At 39.4% G+C, this 21,973-nt stretch overlaps 1 protein-coding gene across 1 annotated transcript in view; it reads right to left on the bottom strand.

Moving 5' to 3' along the window:
* Positions 1-21,973, bottom strand: part of TMTC4 (transmembrane O-mannosyltransferase targeting cadherins 4) — an 84,067-nt gene that overhangs the window by 46,938 nt on the left and 15,156 nt on the right. Inside the window, exons 5-7 of the mRNA XM_045821769.1 lie at positions 20,228-20,315; positions 6,746-6,843; positions 14-106 (exon numbers count right to left, since the gene is read on the bottom strand). Of these exons, the coding sequence (XP_045677725.1) occupies positions 14-106; positions 6,746-6,843; positions 20,228-20,315 (279 nt within the window). The remainder of the gene's footprint in view (positions 1-13; positions 107-6,745; positions 6,844-20,227; positions 20,316-21,973) is intronic.

Genomic DNA, 21,973 nt, shown 5'->3' on the forward strand with positions numbered 1-21,973 from the left:
AGTATATACTTACCTCTAATAACTTGTCCTTATGTAGTACCTTCTGGACAATTTCCAGAACATTTAATTTGCCTATCACCAAGATGTCAAAGACTGCATTTAAACCCTAAGGAAGCAAAACAAGACAATCAATGATGCAAGAGCCTAACTCTGATTAGGTAGCAATTATATTGCACAATTTTGTTACTAAATTTACACAAGGGATGCAGTAAATTAGATAATTATGGAAGACTTCTTCAGCTCTTAAAAAACAACCATTGTTCCTATGAAATTAGCTCACAGTAATATGTTATATCAATTTTATTATCTAGTAAATTTTTCTTAATTCTACCTAGAAATTTGGACCTCTTCAAAGGTCCTTCCTTTCCTTTCTTTTTCTTTACTATAATACAGTCCCTTAGCTGATATAACAGAGTGGTTATCTGGACAATTGTTATGCCTAAAAGATAAAGGCAGCCATCAATCTTGAAAACTCAGCCATATAAAAGTAATTACACATCAAGAACCCCAAGTACTGACTGACTTTGGCAAATGTAGCAGAAACAGGAGCAGACCATAAACAACTGTCTCTGATGGGCCACTGGAGATCTCTCATCTTCAGTCTCCTAATTGTTCACCAGCTTTCTGTTCTTGTTGGGCACACAGCCAGAATGCATTTCCCAGCCTCCCCTGCAGTTATGTGTGGTCATGTGACTGACTTCCAGTCTACAGCATATGGGTAGAAGTGAGAGTGCCCCATCTTGGAAGTTTGGTTATAAACCTAGACATGCTCCACCACTTGGTTTCCACTTCCAGCTGGCTGTGATAGAGATGACGGGGATGACCAGGCGACTTTGGGGAACTGTACACTAATGATGGCAGAGGCTCTGCCAGCCTGGGTAACTATATGGAGGACAGTCACCTCTATAATGTGAACCCCTGTCCACAACAGTTAAGTGAATGATAAATAACTTTAATTCCATGATGCCACTGGATTTTGAGAGTGTGATACTGTAGCTCTGCCCATCCTAATAGCTTCTAGTACCACCATGACAGTTTCTTCTGAGGAGGTGAGGACTGCTTTTGCAGCTATTACCTATAATCATAGGCTGAAAGCTAGATGAGGCTTGAATTCTATTGTCTATCCTACAATGGATTTTTTCCATAGATGTTCCTGCTGAAGAAAATGTCATATAGCAGGACCCTCTGCCCAATCTGGATAAAGTAGTCAGAATATACATGGTGTATTTGGATAACACTGCCCTAAATGCTTGGGTCTTTTTCATATGAGGCTTTGTGGCAAAGAAGATCTCAAATCAACAGATGCCAGTGGTAATTTGTGGTTTTCAAACAAGGATGACATTCCTACTTAACCTTTTCTCAGAAATGCTGAGAGCCACTACTTATCCAATAATAATGGGCTAGTGCTGGGTTAATCATTTCAAGGAATCCTGATTTTGGTCACTCATGTAATTCATTATTTTAGTGGGTCTCAGAAGACCATTTCTGCCTGGGTATAAACTATTTTCTAGAAAGCAGAAGCTCCCCAGTGAGTTGCCATTGTCACTGTCTTTTTACATTGTTTGATTTTCTGCCTGTGAGCTATAGGAGAGTCACCAAGGGGTGACAGGCGCATGCTATCATGAGGACTGAGCCAAACATAAGTTGGACCCTCCCACCTCCATTCCATTTAAATGCATCATCAAAATGTCCAGATTCTTATCAAATTTTTGAAAACAGCTAAATATCACTATATCTTTCTTCACATCAATTCAAACTAATTCCTTAGGGCTTTTTAAACATTAATGGGGGTTACTTTTGGACCTTGTTAAAGAAAGATTCTGGTTCAGCAGCCCTGGGGTAGGATGTGAAACACTAAATTTCTAGTAAGTTCCCAGGTAATGCTGAGGAGCAAGAGTTCAGAGCAGTGCTTCTCAAGAGGGTGATTTTGCTGGAAATATTTCAGGTTGTGACAACTGAGGGTGTCCTACTGGCAGCTAGTAAAAGGAGGCCAAGGATGCTGCTAAGCATCCTACAGTGCACAGGTCAGCTCTCCATAAGAAAAAAAAATTGAGCCCTAAAGTCAGTAATAGCAAAGTTGAGAAATATTGGCTTAGAGAAAATTTTTAAAGTAACTCATGAAATTCAAGTATCTTATACAGTAATTCTTTCTATACCATCTTTTAGCTAGCTAAACTTGACATTATAAATCAAGACCAATAAAACCATTGATCTTTGCCTTGACTTGTGTCAAACCCAAAATAGCTCTGACTGCCCTTTCTTTCTCAAGGTAATCCCACATGGGCCATCACATCCCACACCTTTGTTTTCCAATTCTCTACCTCTGCTCACATCTCTAATTTATAGATTTATTTCTAATAGTGTAAGGCAGAAAACTGCCTAGAATAGAGAAAAAGGAAAGTGGATTTCAATGCCTCTCCCTTCCTGGGGCTTTAATTCGGATCAAACATCAGAGGTGTGTGTTTCACTCATCAGAGGCTCTCTCCTTCCCTCTTTCACGTTTCCGGTAGATGCCAAGTATAACATGACATATACTCAATACTTGTTTAATCACAACCAGAATCACATATGGGTCAGTCCACTGTTGTATTTAGGAGTGCCAAAATCTGAGAGCATCCAAGAAAACTCAAACTCAAACCATTCCTCCACCTTTTTCTACAAGATCTCTCCAAGAAAACTAATCACCACTCTAAGAACCTCCCACTCTCAGAACTGCTGGCAGAGGCCTTTGTTCCTTTGGTGAGCCCTTCCCACATAGAGCAGGCAGGAAGGCACCATATCTCAGACTCCATCAACCTGGCTAACACCATTCAACTCCCACCTCCCGGTGATTCCCCGAGGCCCAGTCCCACCCATCTTTGGGGCCCACCCAAGCTGTTTCCTGTGGCTTTTCCATACAAATGATTAGTCACTGCTCATGCTTCAGATTTTCATAAAATCTCTCAAAAGCAGCATTTGGCTTCAGCATGCCCCTTACCTCTTGCTAAGTGGCCCCAGGCCCAGCACTAGCAGCAGCCAGCCTTGGTTCACAGTTTGGCCTTGCCTGCGCACCTCTAAGTCCAGCACAAGTAGCAGCCATCTACAGATCATTTTGTAGCTCTTGTTGAGTGGCCCCGGAAAGAACACAGGCAGCATATGACCTTGACCTGCACCTATTGGAAGGCCCCAGGGCCAGAGTACTCAGTAGCCTGCTTTAGACCATGTCAAAGCATCAATACCCAACCACCTCCACAAGTGACACACTCAAGGGGTGGACTCAGTGGACACCAGAACCCCACTGAAGTAAGTCCTGCTGTATAGGGTGGGCCCCTGCACAGATGATCGATCCTTCATGGTGGCCAGGGGTTAGTGGTTGGTGGTCAAAGTCAGCCCTTGCAGCTGATCAGCCTGGGGTAAATCCCTCCCATTAACCTGCCAACAGCAAGTGAGACTCATCTACAACAGGAAGATGTATACAGCCCACATGGGGGAGTGGCACACCTCAAATGCCCAAGTTGGGTGACCTGGGAGGCAGTGCCACTGGATCCTACATAATACCTACTACATTAGGCCACTCCACCAAGCCAGGGAGACATAGCAGCTCTACCTAATACATAGAAACAAACACAGGGAGGGGCTTCCAGAACGAGGAGACTAAGAAACATGACCCAAATAAAAGAACAGACCAAAACTCCAAGAAAAGAACTAAACAGAGTACAGACACATAATCTACTAGATGGAGAGTGCAAATACTGGTTATAAGGATGCTCAATGAACTCAGGGGGAAATACAACAGTATAAAAAAGGACCAGTCAGGGACTTCTGGCAAAGTGGAGGCATAGGTGGACGTACAGTACCTCCATGCACAACCAAGATTAGAACAACAACAATTTAGAGGCAGAATAACACCCAGAACTGAAAGAGAATTTATCTGAATGGAAGTTGGACAGCCAAGAAGTTGAAATAGACCGTTCATCCAGACCGGTAGGAGGGGCAGAGACTAGCGCGGGTAGCAGCGCGCAGAGTGCAGGGAGAGCTGGGCACCTAAGGCAACCGGGAGCACGTAAGCCATCCTGGGCATGCAGCGGGTGGTTCCTGAGTACGCAAGCGGCAGCTGGTGGACCCAGTGAGGCTGTGATTGTGGACTAGAGCAGAGCGTGCAGCCCAGGATCCCAGGAAAGGGACTGAGATCCCAGGAGAGTGGGGCTGCCGCCATTGTGCACCCCCGCCCCCGCCCCCACATACAACGTCACAATCTAGCGACTGGGGTGCCCAGCCCGCACGAACACCTAAGGCTCCGCCCCTCACCATAGCAGGAGCAACCAGACCCACCCCCCCCAAAAGAGAGAGAGAGAGATGGCTCCAATAGAAGAACAAATCAGTGCCCAGAACTCATCCTTTTGAGCAACCAAGAAATAGCTAACCTATCAGATGCACAGTTCAAGACACTGGTGATCAGGAAGCTCACAGAATTGGTTGATTTTGGGCACAAATTACATGAAAAAATGCAGGTTGCCATAAAAGAGATAAAGGGAGATGCACGGAGAACCAACAGTGATGGGAAGGAAACTGGGACTCAAAACAATAGAGTGGACCAGAAGGAAGAAAAAAACAAACAAACAGGAAAGAATGAAGAAATAAGAATTCAAAAAAATGAGGAGAAGCTTAGGAACCTCCAGGACATCTTTAAATGTTCCAACATCCGAATTATAGGGGTACCAGAAGGGGAAGAGGAAAAGCAACAGATTGAACACGTATTTGATCAAATAATAAAGGAGAACTTCCCCATTCTGGCAAAGGAAATAGACTTTCAGGAAATCCAGGAAGCTCAGAGAGCCTCAAAGAAGCTGGACCCAAAAAGAAACACACCAAGGCACATCATAATTACATTAGCCAAGGTAAAAATGAAGGAGAGAATTCTAGAAGCAGCAAGAGATAAGGGGACAGTAACCTACAAAGGAGTTCCCATCAGACTGTCAGCTGATTTTTCAGAAGAGACCTTACAGGCAAGAAAGGGCTGGAAAGAAATATTCCAAGTCAAGGACCTATATCCCAGATTACTCTATCCAGAAAAGCTTTCATTTAGAATGGAAGGGCAGATAAAGTGCTTCTCAGATAAGGTCAAGTTAAAGGAGTTCATCATCATCAAGCCCTTATTTTATGAAATGTTAAAGGGACTTATCTAAGAAAAGAAGATAAAAAAAATGTATAGTAAAAGGACAGCAAACTCACAATTATTAACAACACACCTAAAGCAAAACCAAAAGAAACTAAGCAAACAACTAGAACAGGAACAGAACCACAGAAATGGAGATCACATGGAGGGTTAGCAACAGGGGAATGGGAGGAGGAGAGAGGGGGCAAAGGTACAGAGAATAAGTAGCATAGATTGTAGGTTGAAAATAGATAGGGGGAGGGTAAGAATAGTATGGGAAATGTAGAAGCTAAAGAACTTATAAGTATTACACATGGACATGACTAAAGAGGGGATATGGGTGGGAGAGGGTATACAGGGTGGAGGGGAGTGAAGGGGGGAAAATGGGACAACTGTAATAGCATAATCAATAAAATATATTAAAAAAAAGATAAATAAATAAATAAATCCTCCTTTGCCATTCCAAAAAAAAAGGACCAGTCAGAAATGAAGGATACATAAACCGAAATGAAGAATAATTTACATGGAATCAACAGTATAGGGGATGAAGCCAAGAACCAAATCAGTGATGTGGAATATAAAAAAGCAAAAATCACCCAACCAGACCAGCAAAAAGAGAATAGAATCCAAAGGTAGTGTAAGGAGCCTCTGGGACAACTTCAAGAATACCAACATTTGCATTATGGAGGTGCCAGAAGAAGAAGAGAAAAAGAAAGAAATTGAAAACCTATTTGAAAAAACAAAACAAAGAACAAAATGAAACCTATTTGAAAAAAATAATTACAGAAAATTTCCCTAACTTGGCAAAGGAAATAGACATACAAGTTTGGGAAGCACAGAGAGTCCCAAACAAGATGGACCCAAACAGGCCCACACCATGACACATCATAATTAAAATGACAAAGAGAAACTCTTAAAAGCAATAAGAAAACACAGTTAGTTACCTACAAGGGAGTTCCCATAAGACTGCCAGCTGATTTCTCAAAAGAAACTTTAGCAAGAAATATTCAAAGTGATGAAAAGCAAGGACCTACCACCAAAATTATTCTATTCAGCAAAGCTATCATTTAGAATCGAAGGACAGATAAAGAGTTTCCCAGACAAAAAAAGCTAAAGGAGTTCCACCACCACCAAAACAATATTATATGAAATGTTAAAGGGTCTTCTGGAAAAAGAAGAAGAAGAAAGGAGAAGAAGAGTTCAAAAATATGAACAAAGAAATGGCAATAAATACATATCTATCAACAATTGAATCTAAAAACCAAAATAAACAAGCAGAACAGAAACACTCATAGATATATGGTAGAGAACATTTTGACAGTTGCCAGATGGAATAATGTATGTCATCTGTGATTAAATAAAAGTGATAAAGAAAAAGGAACTTCCCAATCTCCATTTCCGTCAGTTGCTAATGATTGTCAACTGAGGCAGTCAATTCCCATATGAAACACCAGGATTGTGAGGGCACAAGTAGTTGGTCCAGGAATGTCTACAACTGTAGGACAGCATGGGGTGCAACAGAGGTCACACAGGCAGGCCCAGCTCAGTATGTCTCTATAGGAGGGGAAAGGGTACATTTATAGCATATCCTGACCATGTCTCAGGTCTTACCAGCACAGTGATCCCTTGCTCTTTGCACAGCATAGCCACAGCTCCCAGAAGGATACTCAGCAACACCCAGAATGTAGAATGTGCTCCTTCCTTATTACCTGTCAGTTAAGAGAAATACAAACATAAGTCACGCAACACAGCTCAGTCTTGTTAGCACCAGGAACTACTATTCTATGCAGCCACTTTACATAGCCACAATTTAAAAACAGAGTATGGTCTTCTGACAGCATTTCTCCATGGTTGCCTGTGTTGACTTTTGCATTTCTGGTTAGACACCATCTTCTAAATAGCACACAAATCTCCTCTCAAGGCATACCCTAGCAGGTGCCCAGAGCTTTTGGGAGGCATTATAACAAAGCCCTGGCCACAAAGACATCTCATCTCATAGTCTACATGGTGCAAGTTCTTTCTTCCCAACCTGCCAATCATCTAAAAGGCCATTTTGATGAGTTAGGTTGAGAACTCTCACTGAGAGTATAAGTACAGCATCTGGTTGCACAATGACCTCAACAGTCACCACTACTGCTGCAATGAAGGAGTGATGGGAATGCCTGAACAGCTCTGAGTCTCTACTACTCCTCAGATAGAAGTCTGGGCTCTCTGAACATTAGGTGGTATACAATGGGTCTGCTCTGCTCCCTGTGTGGAATGGCCTGAGCCTGTGAAGATGCAGGACCACTGACCAAGGACTAGCACCCACCTAGCACCTGAGGCAGGTGAAGGCACAGGCCAGCCTGGGCTGCCAACCATCATGGGAAATTCAGGCAACAACAGGAAAACAAAACATCACTAGAAATGTGAATACTATAATAAGAAGCTTGAGTGGAGCTGAGCTTGAGTGATAACCCATGGTCCCTAAACTGCCTTCTGAGGAGGGAGGGTCTGGCCATACACTGTTCAGTGGGTGTTATCTGGAATTTGGGAGCATGAGCTGAACTGCCTGGGAGGAAAGGAAAGGAAAAATGTCATGCTCATCTCTGTTCTTTCTTTGTGGGACCTCCACCTCCTCATCTAGATAGATGGTGAACAAACACCTAAAAAAAGAGCTTTGAAGTGGGGCAAAGTGAACCTGCTTGAGGATGAAATCTTTAGCTTGCCTACGGTGCCTGTAAATCTTGGTTCAGTTTTGCTTAAAATTGGAACTCCTGGTCTACATTCCAGCTCTGCCATCTACTGTGTGACCCTGAGCAAATTACTTACATTCACTGTCACAGTGACATCAACTCTAAAATGGGGGCAACATTAACTATATATTCTTCATCTGAGAGGGAAAAATTATATAGAAATATCTAGAAATCTGTTAAAAATTGCACACATATGCTTGTAAATGTAAAACATATCTCTGAAAGGCACATAAGAAACCAGCTATATTATAATGTTTCTGAACAATTTTAAGGAGAAACATTTGAGTAGGGAAGGCTTACTTTTTGTTGTATAACCTTTTATACCTTTAGCATTTTCTTAAGTATGTGCATACATTAAAAACCATACATTTAAAAAAATCACTTGATATAGTGCTGAACCACAGAAAGCATTCAATAAATATTGCACATAAATCAGCAAAACTGCCCCAGTTTCCAGGGAGGTGCCAAGCTCATTATGCGGTGATAAGATATACATTTGTTTTCATTAAACTGCTCGATCAAAAAACCAACAATTAAATGTTTGGGGACACAGGGAAAGTGAGAATGAGGGAGGGAGAAGGAAAGAAAAAGAGAGACACAGAGATATTGAAACCAACAGTTAAGTGTGTTTGGTATGTGTGTTTGTGATGCAGATTCTGAATGAAGTGACATAAAAAAAATCCTGTGAGTATTAAAAAACTTATCAGCAAAGTCCCAGGATGGAAGCCCCAAAGGATACTCAGGTTTCCTATCAAGGAACAGCCATGGGATCTTGGGTGGGAGGCCCTCCCAACCTTATACATTCTAGTGTAGGTGGTGATTCCTCTCAAGACAAGGAAGTTCTACACCCAGCTGAGCAGAATGTGAATTGGACTAACCCCGATGTGACTGACACCTGCTCTGGCACTGCCAGGCTGCCTGAGGGCCAATTGGCTCATTGACAAAATGTCCTCACTCACAAACAGGCTCCGGTAGCAAAAGACAATCAGGAATCAGGCAGAAAGGATGCACGGGCTAATATTTTCTGAACTTCTTAGCTTTTTTTTTTGTAATCTATGTATATCGAATTTCCAGGTTTAATGTATAAAGAGGCATAATAAAAATTTTATTTGACTATTATAGTTGAGGCACTTTAAGGCTTTCCACAAAGCCAAGAGACAAACAGCAAAGCTTCATTAATTTAGATTTTATTGTCTTATAAAACACAATAAACACTCTTGTTTTAAGCCTTTCTAATTTTTTCTGTTGCCTGGAGTATAAAAGTGACCCTTCTTTGAATAATGGCATTTAAGGTTTTCTAACCTGGTTACATGAAACCTCTCTGGGTTTTCTGGGACTGTATTCCAGGTGAAGCAGGAGATGGTCAGGAAGGAGGAAACTCCAGAGGTTCCCCAAGGCTAAGACAAAAGACGTCGATAAAGGACAGATGTCCTCTTCTAAGACCAGTTGTTGCCAACTTCTGGAAAAGTGCTGACTTATGGTCAATCATGAATGCACCTGTGCAGAAGATGCTACATGACCCCTGCTTCATTATAATAGCATTATAATAAATTAACATTGTGTGATCACCTTCCCTGGTGGCCAATCAAGGAAAATCATGGGAGTAAGCAATAGCTTCAAAGTAATACAATAGCTTTCAAGTAATACAATTCTTGTACATGCACAATAAAAGCCTGCCAAAACTAGCCAAGAAATATCGCCCTGTAAGAGTAAAACCCTTCTAGCCCCTGAAGTCAACCTCTGCTCAGAGTTGCCCTGCTCAATGTTCTGTAGTGTGTACTATTGCTTAATAAATCTCTTTCTGCTATAAACTCTGCATGTTCAGTTCAATTATTTGTACATAATCACCAAGAACCTGGTAACCTGTGCCCACCTGTGACACAGGCACACTGGCCAACATGCTCTCACTTTGCTTTGGACAGTCTGTTCTCTTTGGGTACAATGGCCACAGCAAAATCCAATCCATTTTATGCAGCTGTCAAATGTCACTTAAGCTGAGAAACCCCATTCCCATCCCACTGGGCAGCCTCCTTTATTAATTCCCTATTTTTACTCCACAGTTAAATAAACAAATGGGCCTACTGTCTATATGTCTGGTGCCCCTGAGAACAGCAACTGTCTCCCATACCTTGGTGTCCCTAGTTGACACCCTAGATTAAATTAGGCCCAGCTGTAGCACCCTACACTATCCTTATCACAATCTACCATTATATTATTTAAAGTTTATTACAAATACTACTTGATTTTCTTAATTTTCTTCTGTACCAGGGTCTCTCAACCTCAGTACTACTGTTTGGGCCAGTTAATTCCTTGTGTGAGGACTGCCCTGTGCATTGCAGGATATTTATTAGGACTCCTAGCTTGTCCCCATTAGATGCCAGTAATATTCCCAGTCCTCAGTTGTGACAAGCAAAAACATCACAGACTTTGCTAAATGTCCTGAGCACATGAGGCAGGGGGGAGATTGAGACCATTGCCCTAAAACAGTGCTACTCATAATGTGTGGTCCATTGACCTGTCCTTGGATGTTGTTAGAAACACTCTCGGGCTCCACCCAGGCCAGCAGAATCAGAAAGTGGAGGGTAGAGTCCAGCAATCAGCCTTTTCACCAGGCTTCCAGGTGACTCTGATGTAGCCAAAGGCAGAGAAACATCACCCTAGATAGGAAGTTTATTTACAATTCATTCCTGCCAATATGCCTGACTTGTAGGAGTAACTTAAATTTTTAATGACCGAATCTGCCGCATCTGCCTGACTCTGGAAAGGCAACACATGGTCAGTGAATGAAATAAGTGTCCAGTATCTACCACAAGGGGCAATAGGCCCACAAATCATAGAGTTACAACACAGTAAAAGTGAGAGGAGTGCTTTTTAAAAACAGCTGTGCATATAATCTCTTTTGCAGTGATGGAAACGTTGGAATCCTACCCATATAATGTTTCCATTGCTATGTGGCCTTCACTTCGGCAACTTGGAGGTGGGTATTAACTTTGTACGACAGCCCATTTCAGTTTTAAACTTTTGGCTATTAGAATTTTCTTTCTTAGAGTGAGCCCACGCTTGCCTCCCCAAACTTTAGGTCTTGGCTCTGCCATAGAGCAGCATCTCTCCAGGTGGCACAGTGCCCGGAAGCCAAGTTCTCTTTACTGAAAATCATTATATATTGGAATATTTAGGTCCATCAAGCAAACTAAGGATAATTTTACTGAGGGAAATTACTTATATTTCATGTATGTAATACCAAGAGATCACAATTAGGAGCCACAAGAACAACTAAACTCTGTTAAATTAAACATGATTGCATGAATGTTTACATATTTATTGGAACTTACAATCTTTGGGCACTTGTTACTAGTCATTAGCAGACAAGTGTTTGTAGACACAAAAATCTTTAAAAAAAATATGGCCAAAATAACCTTAAAGTTAACACATTGGTTAACTCCTTTCCAATATGATTTTGAGAAAGGCCTCCAAGTTTTAGCTGCACAACACAGGGATCCATCTGGAAAACAGAGGTGATCACAGCTCACAATGCTACATCTTCTGACATGACAAAAATGGATGGCAGATGATACCCGTAAGGTTTGTCCTCTCCATCTTGGTGCATGTATGGTCCATTTAGTTCTGTCTCTCATAACATCTTCCTAAGTCTGTGTCAGGCCATTTTCAGGATTTTCTCATATTAGCACTTTTTTTGTAAATAGACACCCTTAATGGTAAATGAATGCATTAATTACCACAACAGGGGTCCCCTCTACAGATAAACAAGATAAAAGACACCCCACTCTGGTTCCCACATACTTCTAGGTCCCATACTAGGATCTGCTTCAGGCCTGGCACCAGGAGATGGCACTGTGGAGCCCTGGCCTCCGCCAACTCACTGTTTTCATGTTCACTAAACATTAGGTTCAGTTTTTCACTAGAAACCAAATGGACCTCTTCTCAAATTAGCTGAACTTGATTTTTATGCATCACCTCCCACTCCCACAATTTGTGTTCATAAATCTTCACAAATTGTATTTCCCAACATAATGTTCCCGGTTCTTCACATTACAAGCAGGTCCTTTAATCATTTTAGATTTCTCCCTAGAAAAACTGAATGAGCTTGTATTTTACTTGACTGTAACATGGATTAATTCCACCCCCACATGGAGCACTGTATTTTTATATGTATAATGGGTACTTTTTCACCCAAATTTTGAGTTTAAAATAAGGATGTGCATTATACATGGGTATAATGACCACATACCATGGGAATAATAATGGATATAATAATCCCATGTATACTATGCACAAAAACATGGGTGCACATTACACATGGCAAAATATGGTAAGTGGCTTTGGCTAGGAAAAAAACTCCCAGTTCCTCCATTAAAACTCTCAAGGACTACTCTTAAAAGTACTCTGTTAAGACAAAGTTAAATTATTATAGATGCAGCCCTGGCTGGGTAGGTCAGTTGGTTAGAGCATAGTCCAATATGCCAAAGTTGTGGGTTTGATCCCCACTCAGAGCACATACAAGAAGCAACAAATGATTGCATAAATAAGTGGAACAACAAATCCATGTTTATCTCTCTCTAAAATCAATAAAAAAATAAAGTTGTAAATAGAAAATAATTAATACAGATGCAAAAGTCATAAGCTCATCTTTCACTTGCCTGGAACTTAAAATGGCTTTCTCCTTAGAGGGCTAAATCAAAGATTTCACTGAATACAGAAGAATAACATATAGAAAACATAGCCTTCAGATTTACTGATAGCCTTGTCCCTTCTCACTGCATAATTTCACCATATTTCTCAAAACCCAAATTCAGTAGGGGATCCAGACCCTCAAAACTTCTATCACAATTTTTCTGGATGAGCCCTGCTCTTTAAGTTTCTCTTCTAATTCTGATTTTGTTCAAACATATCCAATATGAAAATGTATGAAAGATGAAGACAATTGTCTCTTTGTTGACATTTCTTCAATTTCAGTGATTATTAAATATTAAGTGTCACATCTCAACAGTGGCAATATCAGATGAAAGACAAAATTTTAGTAGTCAGTTAGTTATAAACCAAGTGACAGTTTCACATTCAGAAAACTGTTCTAGACCACCACTGTCCAGAAAAGTAGGCACTGCCCTGACCAGGTGGCTCAGTTTGTTGGAGCACTGTCCTGTAAAACAAAAGGTTGTGGGTTCAATTTCCCTCAGGGCACATACCCATTTAGGGTGCATATAGGAGACAACTGATTGTTTCTCTATCACATTGATGTTTCTCTCTAAAAATTAATGAACATATTTTCAAGTGAGGATTTTATATATATACAAAAGGGTAGGCATTATAGGTAATGGGTACCTGAATTTTATCTAGTTATTATTGACATGTCCTAAGTGTAAAACACTCACTTGATTTTGAAGAGTTCAGTATAAAAAAGAATGTAAAATATTTCATTACTTTTATACTGATTAAATGTTGAAATCAGACATTGGGCTAAATAAAATGTATTATTAAAATTCATTTCACATATTGCTTTTTATGATGTGGCTAGCACAAAATTTTAAATTACATGCATGGCTCCTATTGTATTTCTACTGCATAGAACCATTAGGGGTGTCCAACCCACAGCCCACGGGCCACATGTAGCCCAGGATGGCTATGAATGTGGCCCAACACAAAATCATAAATTTACCTAAAACATTATGAGATTTTTTTGTAATTATGTGTCACAAAGTATTTAATGTGTGGCCCAAGACAACTCCTCTTCTTCCAGTGTGGCCCAGAGATGCCACAAGGTTGGACACCCCTGGCAGGTGCTCAAGGACCTAGCTCATGGATGAAATGGTTGGCACATGGCTATGTCTATACTCCAAATCTGCTTTTTAGAACAGAAAATATGAAATGATTTTGCCTACTTAAATCCAACTTCCCCCCACTTCAAGTCCCCACCAGACTAGCCATTCGCTATTTTATGAGGTGTCACAAGACTAAGCATTTACACACACTTCAGTTTTTCCAGAATCTAAACTGAAAAATTAAGTAATATTTATGAAATATTTCATATGAACCAGAAATATCTCTTTACAAATGTGTGGCATATATGCACATGATAAACCATGGCACTAACAAAGTGTTCCCAGTACCAGGAGTGAACAAGAAAGGGTGCATAAAAATTAAATAATCTACTGAGAAGCTAGTCCTGAGATTGGGTACAGCCCAGCCTAACAGACATCTGGTAACACAACCTACTGAAGTATGACTTTACCCATGTAATTTCCCAAATTAACATTTTCATTGAGTTTTTATTTGTCAAGGTGACTAATACTAATAATGGCCAATATACAGCATAATCTAGATGAATTTGGACTTTGTGTTTTTGTGACTGTTCTTATTTAATAATTAACGCAAATCAATCTTTTATTTTCAAGTTTGAGCATTTGAATAAGACAACTGAAAGAGATAATGGTAAGCCACTTTGCATATAGTGGGTACTCAATAAATATTTGTTCAATCAGTACTTTCTTTTATTTCCATGTCTAGCAGAATTCATATTTAATTATTGTATTTGTTATGCAATTATGAGATGTAATTTGATACCAAAAAAATTAACAATTTGCTTATGTGAACAAATCCAGACAAAAGTCAAGTCTTTTCATTTTTTTTTAAGAATTTTATTTATGTATTTTCAGAGAGGGAAGAGAGGGAGAGAGACAGAGAGAGAGAGAAAGAAACATCAATGTGCAGTTGCTGGGGGCCATGGCCTGCAACCCAGGCATGTACCTTGACTAGGAATCGAACCTGTGACACTTTGGTTCACAGCCCATGCTCAATCCACTGAGCTACGCCAGCCAGGGCAAGTCTTTTCATTTTTAATTTAGTCTTTGAAACTCCTCACAATAAAAAAATCTCCATTGTGTAATAGACTGTTTAAAAAAAATCAATTTCTAAAAAAATTACATAAGAAATATTAAAAGGCATAGGAAAATTAACTACTTTAATTTTAAACCTGGAAGTAACTGTTAAAAACAGTAAAAATAAATCCTGAGAGGCAGGCATCATCTCTAGAGCAGTTGCATTTATGAATATTTTTATTCAAAAAAAACACAACTTTCCCAGATAGGGAATTCTAACTCGTGCATAGCTCTGTGTAAGCATCTCAGGATGTTACCTTTACCCAGAGTCCTTTTCTCCATCTCACCTCCATTCAGATGGCTAAATTTTAAGTACCAATGATGCAGAGAAGAGAAAAAAAAATAAAACAAATCACAAACTATTTCTTCACCGTGAGACACCTCTCATCACTTAAGAAGACAACTTGCTATAAGATAATTATGTAGTGTTAGGAATCATTAACAGTTTATAATCCAGAAATTAACGTGATAGGACTAGAAAACACCTTCCTTGTTTCTGTATATGTTTCTATCATATAAGACAATTCAATCACTTAGGTAAATGGAGGCAAAGATTAATGGAGTGGAGGAGGCACAGGGGATAACACAAAACAAAAATGTGCTAATAGACTCTTGTCAGTACTAACACCCAGAAGTGCCAACAGATGTGGTTAATTTAATGAAGCACGTGCCTCAGATTTGGCACTATTTTCCAGTGGGAAGATCTTTCAGAAAAAAATCACATTATACCACTCTCTTCACCACTCAATGCCTGGCATCTCTGCTGCCTTGAAACTGGCATATCATATTGCGTGTGGGAACCATGCCACCCTGACAGGTGGTCCTAACTCTCTTTGCCAGAGAAACACAATGAGCATCAGATTCTCGGTCTAAAGTTGGCACCAACCAATCTTTGCTTCCCCCAGCAAAATGAAAGCAGTCAGACACTGCTTTTCTAAAATTACAGGACCATTCTGGGAAAATCAAGCATTGCAGAAACAAAAGGAACATGAAAGCAGAGAAAAGAGAACACACATGAAATACCATTGCTACAATTCAGTCAGTGAGGGCCCCAAATCCAAACACAAGGGTCCTACACTATGTGAGCTACTCATCTGCTCTACTTTTTTAAACCTAGTGACTCTAAGTCAAATAAAAAGAGATGTCTTAATTCAAAATGAAAACATGAGGAAATGATATCCCAAGAGTAAGAATTACTGTATTTTAGCTGCCTGAACTATGATAAGGGGAGCAATACAGCAAATAAAGTTTAAGAATTTAAAACAACTGAGATTTAAGATTTTGTCTTTATAATAGATTAGAAGTTAAAATGGTTGTTCCAGTTATGTAGCAAATTCATTCCCTTTCTGAAAAGATTCTTTCCTCCCTACTATAAATGAGAGTAATTAAAGTTCTCAGTTCTCACTCCCATGAAACAAGTGTTAACTTAGAAAAATTGTTTTGGCTACTCTAGCAAGAGACATTACATTCCCAATCTGAAATGAGGCTTTTTTTTATATTTTAATTGTTGTTCAAGTACAGTTTTCTGTCTTTTACTCCCATCCCAGCCCACCTGCCCAGTGCTCCCCAACTCCCTCCCATTTCCACACCCCCTAGTTTTTGTCCATGTGTCCTTTATACTTGTTCCTGCAAACCCTTCCCCTGTCCCCCTGAAATTCCCTCCCCTCTCCCCTCTGGTCACTGGCAGCCTGTCCTCTATTTCAGTGTCTTTGACTATATTTTGCTTGTTTGTTTGTTTTGTTGTTTAGGTTTCTGTTAAAGGTAAGATCATATGGTATTTGTCTTTCCCTGCCTGGCTTATTTCACTTAGCATAAAGCTTTCCAGTTCTATCCATGCTGTTGCAAAGGGTAGGAGCTCCTTCTTTCTTTCTGCTGCATAAAGTTCCATTGTGTAAATGGACCACAGTTTTTTGATCCACTCATTTACTGATGGGCACCTAGGTTGCTTCCAGCACTTGGCTATTGTAAATTGTGCTGCTATGAACATTGGGGTGCATAGGTTCTTTTGGTGTTTCAGGGCTCTTAGGATATAATCCCAGCAGTGGAATTGCCAGGTCAAAAGGCAGTTCCATTTTTAGTTTTCTGAGAAAATTCCATACTGTTTTCCACAGTGGTTGTACCAGTCTGCATTCCCACCAACAGTGCACTAGGGTTCCCTTTTCTCCACATTCTCTCCAATTTGGGAGTTGTGAAGGACCAAAGAGTACAGCAGAGGGGCTGGCAGAGTGAAGATACTCTTCTGATGGTCCTGGGTGGAGTAGAGCAAGGGGGAAGGAATTGGGCTTCCAGTCACAAAGTCCTGCCCTGCTCTGCTGGATCCTGGGGTTACAGCAGGTAAGGCTCAGGACACAGAACCTTGTGAAGGAGGGGACAGAGAACTGCCTTGTGTATAGGACACAGGAAGGACTTCCTTCAAATAAGCTAATAACTGAGTGCAAGACCCTCTCTTAAGAATTAACATTGATCTGCACCTCCACACCTGCAACAAGCTTGGGAGGAAGAGTTCAATCTTTCCATCATCATCTGGGAAGACAGTAAGTGGGAACTGAAAAGAACAGTGAAAACCAACTCAAAATGATGGAGAGTACAGCTTGAGGGATGGGTGTTTTCACGCACTTGAAACTCCCAATAAAAAAACATTCTGATATAACTTAAAGCCTGTGTGGGCAGGAGGACATAGAGGACAGAAAGGAAACAAAAGTCCATGAAATAACTTTCATGGTCAAGACACTGAGGCCTAGATGTATGTAGAGTGGCAACCTTCTACAGCTTTGTACTTTCCAAAGACTAAATAAGCTGTTGGTGACTGCATGGAACTACGCCAGTCCAGAAGTGGATCCACAGCCTCAATTTTAATCCACTCTTTCCTTTTCCTAAAGAGAGTTCAAGTGAAGAGAAAAACAGAGCCTGGGCAGGTCAGGCAACCTGTAGACAAGAGGTCAACAGGAAACCTTCTTCAAAGGCTTCCTTATCCATTCGTCTTCTAATTATTCAAAGTAACTTCAACCAAATGAAAATCTATTCATATTCTTAAAAGGGTTTCCACAGAAGCCACATCTACCACTGCTATTGGTGTGCAAACATTAAATATTTCTGGGTTTGCTTTCTCAAGAACACTTGCATCCTTAATATGAAAGGCCTATAACAATCTCTTTATAAAATCTCCTTCCAATTTTAAAGAAAAAAATATTATAAATGTTAAAAGAATGCTCCTGGACTAAAAAGAAAGGTTATATTGCTGCTAATAGTTAATATAGTTCCAATGATACTAAAATATACTTAACTAATTTTTCATGAATCAAAGTATTAATTGAAAATCCATCATATATTAAGAACTTTTACCTTTGGTATTAGTTTTCAAAGGTTTTATTTTTAAACATCTAACTTTTGTATGGATAGCTCTCAGAAATAATTTTATTATTCACAAATGAATTAAAAATAGATACATATATCAGAATATGTATATATGTGAATTGAAATAGAAAAAAGATTAGTAAAAGGACCCTAGAAAACAATATGAAATGTCTTTAGTTTTTCATTATTCTGTGAGAATATGCCATTAAGAAGGCTAATAAATATATCAGTTCACCTGATAGATAATTTAGCCTCCTGATAATTTTTCCATTATTTCATAAGAACAATCTTGAGATTTAAAAAGAGGTTTTATTATACCTCTTAAATAGTGTGTTCCACATATGTTAAAACTATCAGCATTTAGTACTTTCTTCAAAAAGCACTTCTGATGTCTTAGAAATCTATTCAGAATAGGAAGTGGTCACTTTAAAGGATGTTGAAATTAATAAAATGATACTCCATAGAACTTCAGAGTTACCTCTGAGAAAAGCAAACAGACTTCATTTTTAATTTTCTTCAGGAAAAATAAGACTACTGGTAAATTGTTATTTTACCTAACTGCAAATTCAGATTTAACTGCCAGCTTGTCAATATGAAATACCATTGTCTGTAATGAACAAAACAGTGAGGGAATAAATGGACCCTTTCCCTATCTCCCACTCCCATTACTGATTCACAATCTTATTGAAAACCTACACCACAGTGCAGAATGTCCTCAGGCTGGGGCAGGAACAATTCCTCACCCCATCATATCCCTGGGACCATGTGTCCCTTGGGAGTTTTACTGTATGATTATCATAGGTGGGGAGATCCTGACTCCAGAAAAAGCTGGACATGCTTTATGGCTAAGTTAGCCTTCAGTCTCAGGAAGAAAAGTCACTACCACTATTCTCTGTCTTTGAAGCTGTTCTAGGCTGTTCCAAAACTCTTTGCTTCATCAGAAAAATGATGAATCAAAGGAAAAAGTGGTGGTTTTATTTGGATAAGATAAAGTAATAATAAAACTTTAATAAAGGAGTGGGGAGTGAAATATTATTCTTGTGTTTTTTAAAATTCCCTACTGTTTAAAACTGTAAAAATCATGCTTAGTTTGTGTGCCAAATGAGAACAGGCAGTGGGCTGGAATTGGCCCTTGGGCCTGTTTACCAACTCTGAGCTCTCGCATTTCACCAGCCCCAGCCCACACAAAATCCTGAATGAGTGACCTGCTTTTCATTATTAATAAGAGATTAATTCACAGGAGACATCAAAGGGCATGCATTAGTATATGACAATGATATTAAGGCCCTGGCAGCCCTAGCCTGTCCTAAGCTTTGAAAAACATCATGGAACGGGCTCAGTGAAGCTAGAGTATAGCTGCTTCTGCTTCAATCACTCTAGCATTTCATTAGAAATCATGACCCTCACTTCCCCCTATCCACCAACAAAAATATAAATAGTTGATTGTGATATATAAGGAAAGAGTTCTATAGTCCATAAAATTCTAACTTCTTCAGATACAGAAATTGAATGTGTACTTGTTGCATGTGTAAATTGCTATACAAGCTAAATGCATCATATCCGAATTCTATGATAAAACCATTTGGAAGGACATGACCAGAATCCATAAAATGGGAAGCATTATACAGGGATTCTGCTGTGTTTCAATAAATGTACTGATGTTAACATCCACACCCCCCATAACTGTTACTTCAACTCCAAGGACCTTCTTTGTAAGTATTAATAATGCTCCAATGAAAAAACAAGAACCCCATACTCCAGGTGCATATTCACAGCTATATATTTTAGCATTTTCTAATTTTTTCTCCAAGAGTTTTCAATAAGAGACAACCAAAAGTTTTTTTTCTCCTACAATCTTGCTGGAAATAAAATCACAAAAATCAATCATAATTGCTTTAGTGCCAAGAGCAAAATCTCTTGGTTTTATGCCTAGCAGTCTGCTCCTGTGTGACTACTGAAGTATAAACTCTGTATTATTAAGAAAGCAATGGAATTAAACAGGATACCTAGAGAGAGCTTATACCTTTTGACCCACGTTCCGTCAAAGTGATAAACTTACATAAGAAAATCATTTCACATCATGCAATTAAGAAGACAAACATCATGCTTACTTTCTCTAAATGCTTTACAGTAGCCCAGGAAGGATAACAGAAAGAAGAGGGCACCCAGGAGGTCTGCACGGCCAACAACACCAGCAACCTTAAAAGAAAAGGAAGAAAAAAAGATTTACATTTAAAATTTTTGAAACAAATAAACTTAGAAAATATAAAAAATTCCTTAGAAACAGAAAACAAAAACTTTATTAAGCTCTGCTATCTATTAAAATAATCTGTGTAACTGCAATATCCCAGTGGTCTTACCTTCATTTGTTTTTTTTTTATCAGTGTTGGTTGAGGACTTAAGTTTCCTAAAGAAAATTGGATTGCTCTGCACCTACTGGTGGCTATTCTGTGGGCTGGACACAGTCAGCAATGCCCTTGTACAGTGAAAGCCCTGTCATTTAGCACTATGTCCCCAAGGACTACAGAGACTTAGGCTTCTGATGTCCCCAAAGTGGATTATCAATTGGAAAACATTATCAGCTTAAACGGCATGATATTTAAAAATGAAAATTTGATTGAAAGCATAAAGGCAAGGTGTGAAATAAGTATTGTAAGTCATCAGGCAGAGCCCTGGCTAGTCTAGCTTAATTGATTGGAGTGTCATACTGTAAACCAAAATGTCACCAGTTCAATTCCTTGTCAGGGTACATGCCTAGGTTGCAGTTTCCATCTCTGATCAGGGTGCTTGTGAAAGGCAACTGATCAATGTTTCTCTTTCACACAGATGTCTCTCCCCTCACCCTGCCCCCCGCTATACCTGCTAAAAATCACTAAGCATGTCTTTGGATGAGGATTTAAAAAAAAAAGTAATCAGGCAGATAGAAAAACACAGGGATAATTGCTCTATGCTGCCTCTGCTATCTTTTCTTCCCTTCAGACCAAAACTGGTTAAGTGGGTTAATCTGGAAAGCATAATGCTTCAAAAAGTGATTGACAAGATGAAAACACAATAGAATTTATACCATTCCTACCCCCATTTTCTTATTCTGACAACTGTCCTTCCCTTCTTTCTATTAGTGACAATGAAGCAATATAAAATTTGTGTTTTATTTCTTTCAGGGTAATTACTCCAATAATTGTTCTCCAAATGTTTTGTGGCAATGAGAGATGCAAAATTCCATTCATGAGTATTGGGCTAGTTTACATGGCATTCTTTACTAACTAGCTCCTGGATGTGACATATATCAAAGTTTTACTGATTCCTTAGGTATCACTTCAATGGCTAATAGGTTCACCTTTTCTTAAATGGTATATATATGAGATATAGAACAAAGACTATTCTAAAAAATGGAAATAAGAAAATATGCAATGAATATGAAAATTACATTTACATATGAATCTCAAGTATGTGTATAAGCAATAGCTATACAGAAAGCTTTTTAGGACTTTCCCACTACACTGGTTAGATTTGAAACTCTGAAGATGATTACACATCCTGATCATGAACTCCTGATGCAGATGCACATGGCATCCCAAGGTGTCCCTCAATCTCTGAGAAGACTGAAAGAGCTAATGAATCCAACCTGTGAATGCCACTCACATCCAATATGGAAGCTAAGGACAAACAAGGACTCAAAACAACTGGAATGAGTATGCCAGTATGCCGGAGGGTTTAACAGTGTATTTGTCTCATGAGTGAGGTGAATACGCAATGAGAATTTTTGAACAGTCTGACCTGTAATACACTCAATAAGGGACACTAAAATCAGGAATGCAATGAAAACAATTAGAACACATAGTAGGTGCTGGTTCACT

Source organism: Phyllostomus hastatus, unplaced genomic scaffold (genome assembly GCF_019186645.2).
Source record: "Phyllostomus hastatus isolate PE091 unplaced genomic scaffold, TTU_PhHast_1.1 phas_scaffold_46, whole genome shotgun sequence".
Lineage (NCBI taxonomy): Eukaryota > Metazoa > Chordata > Mammalia > Chiroptera > Phyllostomidae > Phyllostomus > Phyllostomus hastatus.